We start from the raw sequence: 13913 nt of genomic DNA, 5'->3' as shown, positions 1-13913 counted from the left end.
TCCAGAATTTCCATAATCTCTGGCTCCAACTGTGACGATTGGACATAGAAATTGAATTGGATTCATTGGAGGCTTCAGACAATCAGTCTTCCTCCCCCCTCCTCCCCCATCCTCCCACCTCCCCTCTCAGTAAGCCTTTATAAATCAGAGCTGGAGGCTCGAGTTTCTCTCTGGGTGAACTTCGCTGCGTTTCTCAGGTGGCACCTTTCCTCCTGCGAAGACTTTCTGGGGACACGGACGAGGAGAGGATGCGGCTGACGATGAGGTCAAGGTCACCGGTCAAAGCAGGACGGATGACGTCTTTCTAAACAAGTTTTCAGTCCAAAACAGTGGATTTTACTCAATAAAAGAACTTGATTTTTTGGTGTGATCTGCACCCCTGTGCGGAGCCTTTTAACCTCTCCGCCATGCGCGTGCTGCTGCCGGTGTGGCTGCTGCTCAGCCTCCTGCCCCTGGAGGTCCAGGCCCGGGCTTTGAGCCAACAGAACCTCGGTCTACCACACAGGTAACGCTAACAGCACTTTACGCTGCTCAGATTGTGATTCAAGGAGCCAAGTCTTGGGGCTATCTGGGTTAATGTTATGGGATATTCGGTAAATGCATTTAAGTCACGTAATCAGGCTCCAGCTGCTCATCGGTGGGTGCGTGTTGTGAGGGGTCTGAGTATCGACAGTTATTAATGTGGGAAAAGGTCCAGTGGCAGAAGGAGGTTATTCCTCTTAGCAGCAGGAGGGGCGAGAGAGGTGAAGGTGATTTAGAGGGATCTGGGACGAGGGTTCAGGACAACATCCCACCTGCAGGGGCTGTAAATTATTCTTCTTATTTATTTCTTATTAACTTCATATTTTGATTTGCGGAAGCTTTGTTCTACAAAACACATCAAATTTCCTCTTATCTGACCCCCAGGATGACAAATGAAAATGGAACTGGAGTTTGTTGAGGGATCTTTTTTTGTTGTTAATTTAGTGGCAAAGAATACCTACCAGATCGACTGGAGGTGGACACTTCCAGGTCCACCTGCAGATGTTGGACTCTGGAACCATTGAGTCCTCCTTAAACCTTTCCCGGTCCTTGAGTCCTTGTGTTGTTGGAAGGTGGACCTTCAGCCCAGGCTGAGGTCTTGAGAGTTCTGGCTCAGGTCCTGGATGGACCACCATTTTATTATTTCATAACAAGGCAGCAGCATGACTAAATGTGAAAGAAAAAGTTTGCTGCAGAAATGAGAGCATCTTGTGACAGACGGACGGAGATTAGCTGAGGTGTCACATGCGGATCTGCTCGGTTCAGAGCTGCAACAGCACTGGGCTTCTAGCTTCGCTCATCTGGGAACATTCTTTGAGGTCGGAACAAGGATTCATTGTGCTTCTAACGCTTTAATCTCGCATGTAAATGTAAATACAGTTTGCACAACGCCATGAACATTCGCGCAACGCCTGATGCCTTTTTAAAAATTGGGCTCCGGTTCTGAGGCTTTTCACATCGAAGCCACTGGGATCCCCAGAACCAAAACATGCTGGAGGGTCCCACCGCTTCAGACGGGCTCAAATGTGTTCAGTCACAACATGTTCAGCGTCACTAAAGGTGCACACTGTCTGGTTCAGATGTCTACATAGAACATCCAGAGAGAGGGAGGAAACGTTTAGTTCTGATAGAGAAAGATGGCCGTGCTGCGCTCTTCTAACAGCCCCATACTGAGCTCTCACTTGGCTGGAATGTTGGAGAAGCTACTTTACACACTCTTGTGCTCTCTCGCTCTCTCTCTCCCCCCTCATAAACACCCATACACACTAAACCCAAGTCCACTCTTGACCTTGAAGCCAACTCTTCACCCTCAAACGACCCTACAAGGCCGCGAGGACCAGCCAAAATGTCTCGACTTGACTAAGGACATGTATGTTCTGGTCCTAACAAGAACACACAGTCACACACAAAGACGTTCAGCATCTTTTTTCAAAAAGCTGATAAGCGTCTCTTCCTTTAGCAACAATGGCATCTTTGATGTCACCACTTCTTATAATTGTGTTCACACATGATTCTTTGTTCCAAGCTCCTCCAACAGGTCTAGAAGGAGCCCGGTCCAAAGAATAAGCAGATTTTTCTTCAGGCTGTTCGCCAGCTGGCAGGATGAAAATGTACAGAAGTATAAACAAGTGTTTATTTGTGAGCTGGATCGGTTAATAATGCTGCCTTTTTGGTGGTGAATGACTTAGGTAGCTTTAGCTACTTGTTACTCAACGACTATGTTACACACCAAATCCAGTTTTCTGTCCATAAAAAGGTCACGTCTGGTTCCAGCCACTTTAAACGCTGACAAGCAACGAAGCATTCTGATTTGTCCTCTAGAGAGCAGCATTTCCACACCAATGTGACGTGGTTCTATTGCAACGGACAAAGAATTTTCCCATTTTTCCCCTTTTTTCTCTCTTTTGACTGCCTGTGCCTTTATTCATCATTGTGTTTAAAAGGTCCAGCATGAGATGTGCGTGTAAGAATTATAATTTATTAGAAATTCCTCCATTACATCCCTTCTCAACAGTGACAGAGAGCCTACATGGAAGCTGTTAGGGAACAAAATGAAATGCGCTATGACTTCTTCTGACATGCGCTAAATTGTGCAGATAAACTTAAATTTAAATGTAGTTGCTACATTATAAAAGGGGCAGGTTATAGCAAAATGTTAAAGTACAGCGAAGTTGGCATTTAAAAGTCTGTTTACCTGCTCATGGAGAGGAGCTGGCATCAATATGTTAGTCAATATTTTACATCTAAATAACCAAAAACAGGAATTATTGTAATAATTGTATTATATACACTAATTAAGCAAATTGAATTTCACCCCTCGTATCATATTTTAATGTATCAGAGAAAAACACAACCGGAAATTACAACTGCGAGGGGTGTATTCAGTATGTTTTTTGCAGATTTAAATCTAATTTGTTGCTTGGCACCCAGAGGAGTGATCAGAATACCAGTCAGGATTACTCCCAGGATAAGGATTATTAAATATTCTGTCCCAGTTTTCCACAACAAACAAATATTATTTGTTATTAACCTCGTGAAAGTAGAATATTGTGGTCGGACACAGGAAACGGCTCATTCAGCACAGCAGAGGAGGTTTTATAGTGTGTTCGATCACTCTCTGATTCAGAAAAACAAAATAATTCCACCGTTTCGGAACAGGAACACGTTTGTCACTGCTTTACACTATTGGTGCCGAGCGTTGCATAATATGTGAGGGGTCACGTGGACCCGGGGCCTTTCTCTTTGCAGTAGCTGAACTCTTGAAACTCTCGGGAAGCGTGAATGAGGCAGGGAAAACAGCAAAAGGCTTGACGGCTGGAGGTGAGAAAGGAACGTCCTCAGACGCTCAAGAGCAGCTGTGGCAGCTTTTTCCTGCCGTCTGCATTGTTCTGTGCCACTTTCAGGGCCTTGTTGTGCTGGTCTCGGCCCTGTTTACAGCGCGTCAGCTCACACGCTGTCGCTGATTAACTGGAAATGTTGTGGGGCTCAGACCTGACAGTGTCAGGTGTTTTTGAACACCGCCAGTTAAAAACCACTTTGCTCTGGATCGGATCGGTACAGGAAGCAGAGCAAACGTTTACGCTGCCGGGGATGAATATTAAATGATTTATTATAAGAGGTTTAGGGAAGAAAAGCAGAGGTTGTCACTCTTTAACTGAGGGGGCCATTAAATGCTTGTCTGGTGTTTTGGTTCTTGCGGACGGAGATGAAGGATTTTATAAAGGTTTAAAGGATCTTGAATTACTTCAGCAGTGGGTTGCAAAGTCGTCAATGCTGAGAGGAAGTGTGTCAGAAACAGGAGCAACATGATCTCAACTGCCTCTTTCCCTCCATCCACCAACAACATACCCAGACTAGCACCCCCTACTGTTAAAGAGATGTTGGTGCATGCACGATGTTCCACAGATGTGGTCTTTCCAGCTGCCTCAAGACATCCAATCCGACTCAAGAAATCCAGAACCTTTGAAATACATATTAACAGTCGTTGCAAGTTGAATTCCTGCCTGACCGACAGCTGAGCAAGGTGATAAATTCCGACACGTACGGCTCATCGTTGTATTTGAACTTCTCTGTTTCTCTGTGTTACAGGTTCAGTTTGCTCAGGACCTTGAAAATCCCAAAGTCCTCCTTTATCGTGATCGGACCTGCTGCGTCTGACCCCCCTGAGGTTACCTACCACCACGTCGCCCAGGGAGACGGCCATGTCATCTGGATGGCCTGGCTACGCGGTAAACCCCTGTTGGGATCCTCTGACCCGCCGCTTGGCCAGACTGACCGCGTGTTACGGGACACGCCGGCCTGGAGGGGTAGGTCAAGGGGTCGTCGCCATGCCAACAACGGTGGCGGTGGCGGTAGGAGCCATGGGCAGTTGATGAGGGTGGCCTGTGTCCTGGGCACCTGTCAGGTCCAGAACCTCAGTCACCGTCTATACCAGCTGATTGGACAGAGCGGGAAGGAGGACTCCTCCCCCATGAATCCGCACAGTCCTCACAGCTATGGCTAAACACGGCAACACACCTTTCCTGGGGATAAAACAGAGATGCTTGATAGCATAGGGTGCAGAAAGATGGACGACAGGAGAACACCCACCACTAAACTTCAAACCTCTGGTGGTAGGCCGCAGTAAAGGAAGGATATCTCAAAATAATAATAAAAAAAACTTTAGATGTTTCTTATCCCTTGGTAAAGCGATGGATGTTCAGATAATATTATTACTATATATGGATATTTATTTTTATGATGGTGTTTGTTTTAATTAGTCTTTAAAACCCCAGATGAAGACGAAGAGTTAGGAGAGGTGGAGAGCATGGCTCGGCTCGTCGTCTGCAGACCTCCAGCATCCCCAGCACGAGATGGCGAGATGGTTTGGTCTCATTTTCATAGGAAGTGGCAGGCATAGACGTAGGAGAACGGTGGCGGCATGTCGTCCATTTTTGCTTCATAAGAACACTGAGTCAGTGGTAATGCTCAAGGTTTAGTGGCTATCATTAGCTAATGCTGCACTATTCTGATCCTCTGTAGACTAGAAAGATCTAATACAGACCTGGTGGAGGGACGGTCTTCATCACTTTAACAGCTCCAGTCTGCATTTTTTACTGTCCTTACCAGAAACACAGGAACTGTACTAGAACTTTACATTATTTCCTGTTTTGAACCATTGATTGTAATGCTGTTTCAGTATATTATTGTGATGTCTTTTAAAAACTGGAAATGATTTATTCTGTTAACGTGACTAAAGTTGTAAATTTTAACACATGGAACCCATTTCAAGGGAATCAGATTTTCAATAGACAATAAATGAAATAAAATATGGAAACATATTTGTCTCTGTCTTTCGAGGGGAACCGTGGGGAATTTAACTGCAGTGAAATATGAAACTCCATCACACAGCGCTCACATGCTTCTGGGGCAGGTCGGCTTCACCGAGACGTTACAGCTTTCTCTTATTTTCGCCTTCATTCCCTCATTTTACCTCCTGGCAGTAAGAATCTGTTTTCCTGTGTTGGTTATCAGGCTGGCAGAGCTCATGCAACCGATCAGACGTCACCGCCTGTGATGTAACATCTTGTATTTATCTTTTATTAAATGAACAATTCTTTTTGAATGGATTAATCAAAAATAACAAAACATAACAGCACAGTACAACTAATAAAGAATAACATAGCCTTGCATTCGCTACAAACCTTGTATTCGTCTTTAATTTCTCTGGACTCCAGATGGTTAAATGCAAAATGCTGAAGTTGTTCTTACGTGTGCACGCGTGCGAGTCTGTGCACTATCAGTCTCACTATCAGTCCAGAGCTCTACTTACAGTAAAGTTCTCACAGGTGATTCTTCAGTCCTGTGTATGTGTGTGTGTGTGTGTGTGTGTGTGAGTGGGTGGGTGCAAGCTATGTATTGAGGTATCAGGGTCCACACAATAGCAACCTCAGCCAAAGATAGAAGAACAAGGATTTGTGTGTCTGTGTGTGCGTGTGTTTGTGTGTGTGTGTGTGTGTGTGGGGGGTGGGGGGGGGGGGGGGGGGGGGGTTGTAAAAGTGGCAAACGGGAAATGATAACTAATGTAACGATTGAGGTTCAGTAAATAATAAGCAGCGTGTCAAGGACGACAGGTGACTGGGGACATTTTATCTTTGTTCGCACTAAAAAAACCTTTGCCCTGATCGATCAGAAGCTGCTCTACATTTTATTCTTCTGACACAATAAACCGGCAGTTTTTGATGCTGGAAAATCTTCCCGGGGCCCCTTTTCCTGCGCCGGCGTCAGTGGCGGGGAGCGGGGCAGGTTTATTAAAGCTCATTACATAATTGTTGGTTAAAAATCTCGGGATCAAAAGCTGCAGCGTCACTGTACAAACAGCTAACCAGGTAATCATTGAAACAGAAAAACACACACAGGGTTCAACACAGGGTGCCCCACTGTGTGAACTTGGGTTAAAGTATGATTGGACAGGGGGGGGGGGGGGGGGGGGGGTTCTATTAATGCTTAAAAAAAAAAAGAACCAGCAGGAAATATATACACAGATGCTCCGTCAGAGACACATCACAGACACCATCCATCAGCCATGAAGATCCTGGTGAGTTTGGCTTTCACACACACACGGGCAGACACACACATACAGCTTTCTTTAAAAGAATGTCTTTTTAAATTTGAAAACATACACCACGGTTGATATGAATCACAGGGACCAGACCCCTCGTTGGAGTATCCACCCAATCCGAAGAAGGAGAAGTACAGAAATTTTGAGGTGAGGCCGGATGTTTTTTCATCATCTGCTGCTTCATTTGTGACCCAAAGGAACTTTGAAGTTTCAGAAACTCAAAGACTGTACTGACTTTTGGGGAGGGTTTAGATACAACTGCTCCACCGCAAGAGGAAAAAATAAGAACACATGCCATATGGGTGATAAGACGTCATGTCAGAGGACCATGGTCCTTACAAGATTAGAAGAAGATGCATTTTCTGTCCTGTGTGTTTCAGAGTGGAGCTCTGATTGATCGTGTCTTCAAAACCTACAAGGTGATGCACACCAAGCAGACGGTGGACTTTGTCAAACAAAAGGTGAGCAAATAAAGACCCCAACTCCTGCTCTGAGAACATTCTCACAACCTTTTGTGCTTGATGAATGCTTCTTTATTAAACATATCTATTTTTGACACATGATCCTCTTATTTCTGCAAAAACAATTATTTATTTATTAAACCCACCTCTCCTCCTTTTCCTGCAGCACGCTGAGTGGAATGGCTGCACGCACGCGCAGATGAGGATGATGGACACCATCATGGCTTTAGACCAGCTGGTGGACGAGTCCGATCCCGACGTGGACTTCCCCAACTCCTTCCACGCCTTCCAGACGGCCGAGGGCATCCGCCAAGCACACCCGGACAAAGGTAACCATGGAGAGAGGCTGAACTGCGTGCTCAGATGCACCGGTTTCATAACAAAATGATATGTGTTCCCTCCACAGACTGGTTCCAGTTGGTGGGCCTCATTCACGATGTTGGGAAAATAATGGCCATTTGGAATGAGCCACAGGTAGGATGGAACCAATCAGGGCGCCGCAGGTCACAGCTTCGTGTCCCGGAAATCTTCTGTTGACTAATACAGAACTCTGCACTTTTATTTTCACTGATCTCTGACATGTATAAACATTCCAAACCAGTATGTGTGTGTGTGTGTGTGTGTGTGTGTGTGTGTGTGTGTGTGTGTGTGTGTGTGTGTGTGTGTGTTCTGCAGTGGGCCGTAGTGGGTGACACCTTCCCTGTGGGCTGCAAGTTTCAGAACTCCATCGTGTACAGAAACGACAGCTTCCAGGACAACCCTGATGACAAGAATCCCAGCTACAAGTCTGTATCTTTGTTTCACACTTCACACCTCAAATACAGCTTTTAATCATGATGTGGGTATAAATATATCATAATCTGCCCATAAAATACTGCCACCACACTTGTCCATTTAAAACAAGTCTCTTTTATTGCTTTTTAAGCACTGAATGCGGGATGTATGCGCCCAACTGTGGGCTGGAGAAAGTGTACATGTCCTGGGGCCATGACGGTACAGTTAGCTCTTATTTTTATTTTCTTTGTGATAATTCTGCTTCCTTTTTTGAAATTTAAATTCATCACAGAATCACGTTTGCGAATAGGCTCCTATGACACAATCACTTCTAACATTTTAGCCATGAATGACACAGCAAAGAAATGTTTACATCCAGTCTGATTCCCTGTCTGACCTTCTGCCCTACCTGACCTCTGCGCTGTTGTCGGCAGAGTATCTCTACCAGGTGATGAGGTTCAACAACTGCTCCATCCCAGAAGAGGTAAATGAGACAGAAGCTTAACGGACGCAGAAATGCAGCCACGTCTCTCGATCTGCTGCTCCTCAGGGTTTGTACATGATTCGCTTCCATTCCTTCTACCCCTGGCACTCCCACGGAGACTACACGCATCTGTGCAACCACAAAGATCTGAACATGCTGCCCTGGGTCCAGGAGTTCAAGTGAGCACCTCGTCATTCGTAGCGCGCGTGCCTGACTTCCAGTCACCTGACGTTGGCCTCTTTTCTTTTCTCCGCACAGCAAGTTTGACCTGTACACCAAGACCACGGAGGTGCCTGACGTCGAGGAGCTAAAGCCGTACTACCAGTCTCTGATCGACAAGTATTGTCCGGGAGTACTGAAGTGGTGAAATCCAGATGATTCAGATGATCCACAACTCAAGCCGGCTCATTTGTAGAGTTCCTTCAACATGTTGAAGAAAATCTGTGCACCCACAGTGAAAAACACAAATGCATTTTCCCCAATTTTATTTTGATGTTGCAAAAAAAAAACAACCCCAAAACAACCCACACATTTCTGTCTGTTTATTTCTATATTATCTATCTAGGCTGACACTTGTATGGCTGATGTGAATGTTTGACTAAAGAAGAGACGTTTCCCGTTACTAAAAATCTAAAATACGTCAGTGATTGGTGTCACCTTCCATTTATTCTGTGCACCAAGCAAGTGAGAATTAGTATAAATGCAACAAGTCGTCCCAAACAAGAGTGAGTGGAAGGAGTGCAAAGAAAGACGGGATAGGACAGTAAAAAAGAGGAAAACAAAAGCCTTTTCACACATATACGTATGTACAGGCGCGTGCACGCACACGTGTACACACACAGCAGTTATTTTTGGTAATGTTGCATGAAGGCAGCAGGTGAGAACAGTCTGGATTCTCCTACAACTACTTTTCATCCTCCTCCTCCTCTTCCTCCTCATCTTCAAGCGTGTCTCTCTCTCCTACTCCTCCACCATCATCTTCGTCATCCTCCAGCTCCTCATTTTCACTCTCATCTCCATCTTTCTCCTCCTCCTCCTCCTCCTCCTCCTCCTCAGCTGCCTGCTGCTCAGACCTCTGGTAGGAATCGGAGCAGCCGTCAGGCTTCTTCTCAGGGTGATGGTTGGCAGGCGAGCCCACTTTTTGGCCCTGTAACAGCTGCAGCAGACAGATGGTGGCGCTGCAGGCGATGATGGTCCAGATTAGCGTGTGGGTGGGAACACCTCTGACCTGGGACCGCACCCACCGGACAGTCCGAGCGACAGATGTGTTGGACATGCGCCGTAGAGGCGATTTGTCCTACAAACAAGGTACATTTTAAGGAATGTGGCCTGCAATAGACTTTTGGATGAATTTAGATTTACAACTTTTGGATAAAAAGACAACAGCAAAAATGGAACCACACCTTCAGTCCGTACTGATTGAGCATGCCCTCTAAGAAGCTGTTGCCCAAGTGTACTGAAGGGTAGAACTCTGCTTCGTACACCCTCCTCCACCACCTCTGTGGGTAAGAACTGCCAACAAAGAGCAGATTACAGGAAGGATGTTTTACTTCCAAAGCCTCAGACTAAACAGAGCTGGGACACTGACCCATCAGCCTTGGGTTCTGTAAACCAGTATCTGTAGCGGTGGGCTCGAAGGTAGGCAGGGGGCTGCTGATGAAATGGATACCGGGACACATCTGTCTGGATCAGCTCTATCACTGAAAAACATCAAGCAAGAGATTCAGGGTTGCTGGAATGAACACATTTCCTGTTCAATCACTTGTAACAAGTGGAAAAAACAACTGAATATAATTAATGTATAACTGACCAAAATCAAAGCGCATCACATTAATTATTTGATTGTTATAATATTGACTGTAAATTCAGAACAATGGTTGGTTTCTGCAGGGTGCTCTTGCTAAACATGACCACTAGGGGGCACCGATGTGGATCAGTGAAAGCCAAGAAGATAACGATAATGAATTTGACCACTATATTAAACCCATCCTTTACACAGACTTCTAGTCACTTAAGTGATGAGGTGACAGAAACCTGGTATCCATCCAAACACACAGGGAGTCCTGTAGCGTGCAAAATGCAAAAAAATAAATAAAAATCATCAATGAATTGAATACAATAGTCGTACAGGGTGGACAGAGGCCCGGCCAAAGGATTTTTAAGTGAGAGCTAGAACCTTTCACCTCAATCAGGCTCACATATGCCATAAATCTAGGCATAAACCCAAAACCCCCTGATGAAAAGCTGAAACAGCCACCATCACTAAAGTGTTTGGCTCTGAATTGGCCTACCGTCTTGTTTTCCCTGCAGCAGTCTGTACATGAGACTGGTGAACCACGGCGCTTGCGTGTGACTCCCGAGGGCGGCAAACCACATCTGCCAGTCCAGCCTGGGTTGGTGAGGAGTGAGCACGGGAGGAGGTGCGCTTAGGTTGCCCGGCTTGTACATAAACTCAATCTCCTGCAACAAATCGAGGAGACCGGTGACCCAGGGAACCTTGGAACTAAAGCCTGACCTGAGCAGCCACGCTCACCGTCCATGTGACGCCATCGTGGCTCCCCTCGATGACGACCTCAGGCCGCCCGCCCACGCCAGTCATCCTTCTGAACAGGCCGTATGAGTTGACCAGCTGGTAGCGATCCACCACTTCGTGAGCCTGACGCACCGCCGGCCATAATCTGGCATTAGAGTCATAATCCATATAGGTGAAGGGCACCTGGTGGGGAAAAGAACAAATTTATAACCACGAAATGATTCGTTGATCGCAGCACGACTATGACCCACCAGACTGACGGTGAACATGGCAGCTGTGGCAGCTGCAAACACGGTCCACTGGACGGTCCCGCAGAACCTCTTCAGGAACCCCGAGATGCAGGCACACCTGCGAGAACACAGAACATGCGTTACTCCTTTCCCTCCAGCGGACCATCAACACACAGAGAAGAGTCCAACCTGAACATGGAGGAGACCAACTCCCAGGTGAGAGAGAGGACCCCGATCCAGACAGAGGGAATGGTGACGGTCTTCATAAACTGGTTGAACTGGTGGTAGGTGAATGCTGGACAGGACACCAGAGACAAACTGGGACCATCAACTTGAAGCGTAACGTTAGCTTTATACAAGTTTTAATCTTTATAGTGGCACAAGCGCGCACCCGTCCTGGAGGTGATGGTCATTTTAGTCGTATCCAGGTGCATGTCGAAGCACAAAATAGTTCCTGCAATCAGGAGAGACCAGACCACCAACTCCAGCAGGTAACAGAGCCACGACCCAGAGGCCGAGCCTGAAGAGAGAAGGGATAAAAGTGTGAGGTTACACAGGCAAAAGCCAGGTTTGTGTTGGCGTTCATACCGCCGTCGCTGCCGATGGACCTCTTGCGTAACCAGAAGTGAACGTGTTGGTCGTCCAGAAGTGACAGACAGAGCGTCAAAGTCAGGAGGTTGAAGAAATTGTAGTTTCCTGACAAAATGATCAGAACCTGAAGCAAAACCTGCGAAACAAATCCAAAATACAGAGATAATTGACGCAGGCACATTAAATAAAATAAATAAGCAGAGTCGGCACGTTTTAAGCGCCACTGTCTGCTGTCAAATAATAATTTTTAGGCGAAAGTCCTGAATTTTCAACCACCTGCAGGTAAAAAGACCCAAGTCGGAGTCGGCGGACTGGGCTGAAGAACAGCAGGGGGACGGGGATCTCGATCATAAAGGTCCCGACCACGCTCAGCTTCTGCCACCACACTGGCAACTGGTGGGCGAACCAGGCCAGCGGCGTAGGGATGCACTGAGTCTCGTAGTGGTACGTCAACGCTGTCGGAAACAGTCGCCACGAGGGAAGGAATGAAGAGACAAGTCCCGATTTGCCGAGAAAAGAAAAGCAGAGATGCGCACCTGTGAGCCCCCACCACGTGGGGCAGCGCGACGTGAGCTTGACCACGCCCGAGGCGAACATCAGCCTGAACAGCAGCCAGCGGATCAACCAGAAGGTGACACGGTCGTGGTCTCGGACCCCTCGTGAACCTCTGATTAATGTCAGGGGAGCTATGAGGATACAGAGGAAGCCCGTCTCCAGAAGAAGGTTGTCCCTGAGAGAGAAGAAGTCAAATCAAACAACAGGAAATGACATGTTTAGGGGAGCGTTGGGGGAGAGGGAGCAGCAGTCCACTTCCAAACACTCACCACTGGAAGTAGAGGAAGACCTGTCCCACCTGAAATGACAAATCAGCCGGTCAGCAAAGGGAAACCAAGACAGTCATCGGAGACAGACAAGGGATGGCTCACCTGGTAGAGGGACAAGTAGAAGACCCAGAGGCAAAAGAACACCAGGCTGTCTCTGAAGCCCTCCAGCAGGGTGGCGGCGAGGCTCAGCGCTGCCCCCGCTAGGCACAGCAGCTCCATGGCCGTGTGAGTGTCCAAACCCAACCGGGGTCCCAGCCACAGCAGGGTGGGGGAGGCGAGCAGCTGTTCCCCCAGAGGCTTACCGCTGTAACGCAGCTGCCATCGGGCAGGCAGCAGCCCCTCGTTACCATAGAGACCTACATGGAAATGGAAACAACGTCCATAGGCAGCGTGCACTTCTCAGTTTTCAGCTGCTGAAAAGTGAAGAGCTTCCAAATCTAAGCTTTAGCGACACCTAGTGGTGGCATCACTGGTACCTACATTTGAAGTGAAAAAACTTCCATTAAAACATGGGCGTGGGTGACGTCTTCAGGAATTCCACTGACACTTAAAACAAATCAGGTACACCACAAAACACAGCTTCTGTAGGTCTGTGCCTGACTAGAACATATTGCTTTATTCCTGATCCCGTTCTATCCTAGAGATTTTAGTTGGGGAAGTTAGCGAAAAAGAGGATCATTTCCAGACGAGGTTTGTTCTTTTTTTGTTTGTTTTAAACCACTGTACACCAACAGTTTGCGGCTAACATGCTAGCAGGGTGCTCACCTGGTATCTGCACGTAGAGAGACACAAACGCAGACAGATAAATGACCGACATGCACCAGAGGAACATGCGTCGGGGCAGGATGATCTCCCCCATGTCCGACGTTTGGAAGGACGCCGCTGGGCTGCTACCGCCCTGGTGTTCCCTGTTCCCGAGGCAGGACCCTCCGCGTCCAAACTCTGAGCCAAACGGAAGGGGAAGCGGGACTGAACGCAGCCGGAGACACGTAGCGGTGAACGTTTGAGGGGAAAGTTCGCCAAAACTACCACCAGGCGGCGCTGCGGCACCTTGATAAGGCATGTGGCGTTCAGGGAACGCGGGAATTAACAGTCATTATAAATGATTTCACGCTCGGTTGTAAACAGTTTGTCAGTTAAAACTAGCTTTAAATACGCTTTCTATCTTCTGATTAAAAAAAATAATGGCATAACCACATAACTAAGAAATTATAAAATCATATTACGGATTAACCATTGGTTTTAAATGGTTTCTTAAACTATTTCCATCCATGTGTTTGGTTTGTCAATAGACAATAGCTGTTTAGTCATGATTCTTAGAAAGGTCTGGGTGTGTTTGTGGTGAATTTATATATGCTAATGAATGTTTGGATGCACAGTACATATTCTATTTT

At 46.7% G+C, this 13913-nt stretch overlaps 3 protein-coding genes across 3 annotated transcripts; 2 read left to right on the top strand and 1 right to left on the bottom strand.

Moving 5' to 3' along the window:
• The first annotated feature begins 155 nt into the window (after positions 1-155).
• adm2b (adrenomedullin 2b) lies at positions 156-5338 on the top strand. Its single transcript, XM_057051560.1, has 2 exons — positions 156-505; positions 4111-5338. The coding sequence occupies exons 1-2, from the start codon at positions 408-410 to the stop codon at positions 4523-4525; spliced, it is 513 nt and encodes a 170-aa protein (XP_056907540.1). The 5' UTR covers positions 156-407; the 3' UTR covers positions 4526-5338.
• A 1165-nt stretch (positions 5339-6503) lies between these two features.
• On the top strand, positions 6504-8853 carry miox (myo-inositol oxygenase). Its single transcript, XM_057051558.1, has 10 exons — positions 6504-6598; positions 6707-6769; positions 7003-7083; positions 7250-7412; positions 7490-7557; positions 7759-7868; positions 8009-8076; positions 8292-8341; positions 8408-8520; positions 8600-8853. The coding sequence occupies exons 1-10, from the start codon at positions 6587-6589 to the stop codon at positions 8706-8708; spliced, it is 837 nt and encodes a 278-aa protein (XP_056907538.1). The 5' UTR covers positions 6504-6586; the 3' UTR covers positions 8709-8853.
• Positions 8810-13532, bottom strand: lmf2a (lipase maturation factor 2a). The gene is made up of 14 exons (XM_057051550.1): positions 13285-13532; positions 12622-12875; positions 12520-12548; positions 12232-12425; positions 11972-12150; positions 11693-11831; positions 11496-11624; positions 11294-11399; positions 11126-11222; positions 10875-11057; positions 10633-10801; positions 9930-10041; positions 9745-9853; positions 8810-9638 (listed from the first exon to the last, which is right to left on the bottom strand). The coding sequence occupies exons 1-14, from the start codon at positions 13376-13378 to the stop codon at positions 9246-9248; spliced, it is 2187 nt and encodes a 728-aa protein (XP_056907530.1). The 5' UTR covers positions 13379-13532; the 3' UTR covers positions 8810-9245.
• Between the last annotated feature and the right edge of the window lie 381 nt (positions 13533-13913).

This window comes from Takifugu flavidus, chromosome 13 (genome assembly GCF_003711565.1).
Source record: "Takifugu flavidus isolate HTHZ2018 chromosome 13, ASM371156v2, whole genome shotgun sequence".
Taxonomy (NCBI): Eukaryota; Metazoa; Chordata; class Actinopteri; order Tetraodontiformes; family Tetraodontidae; genus Takifugu; species Takifugu flavidus.
The sequence above is the reverse complement of the archived record's forward strand: the minus strand, read 5'-3'. Positions and strand labels throughout refer to the sequence as shown.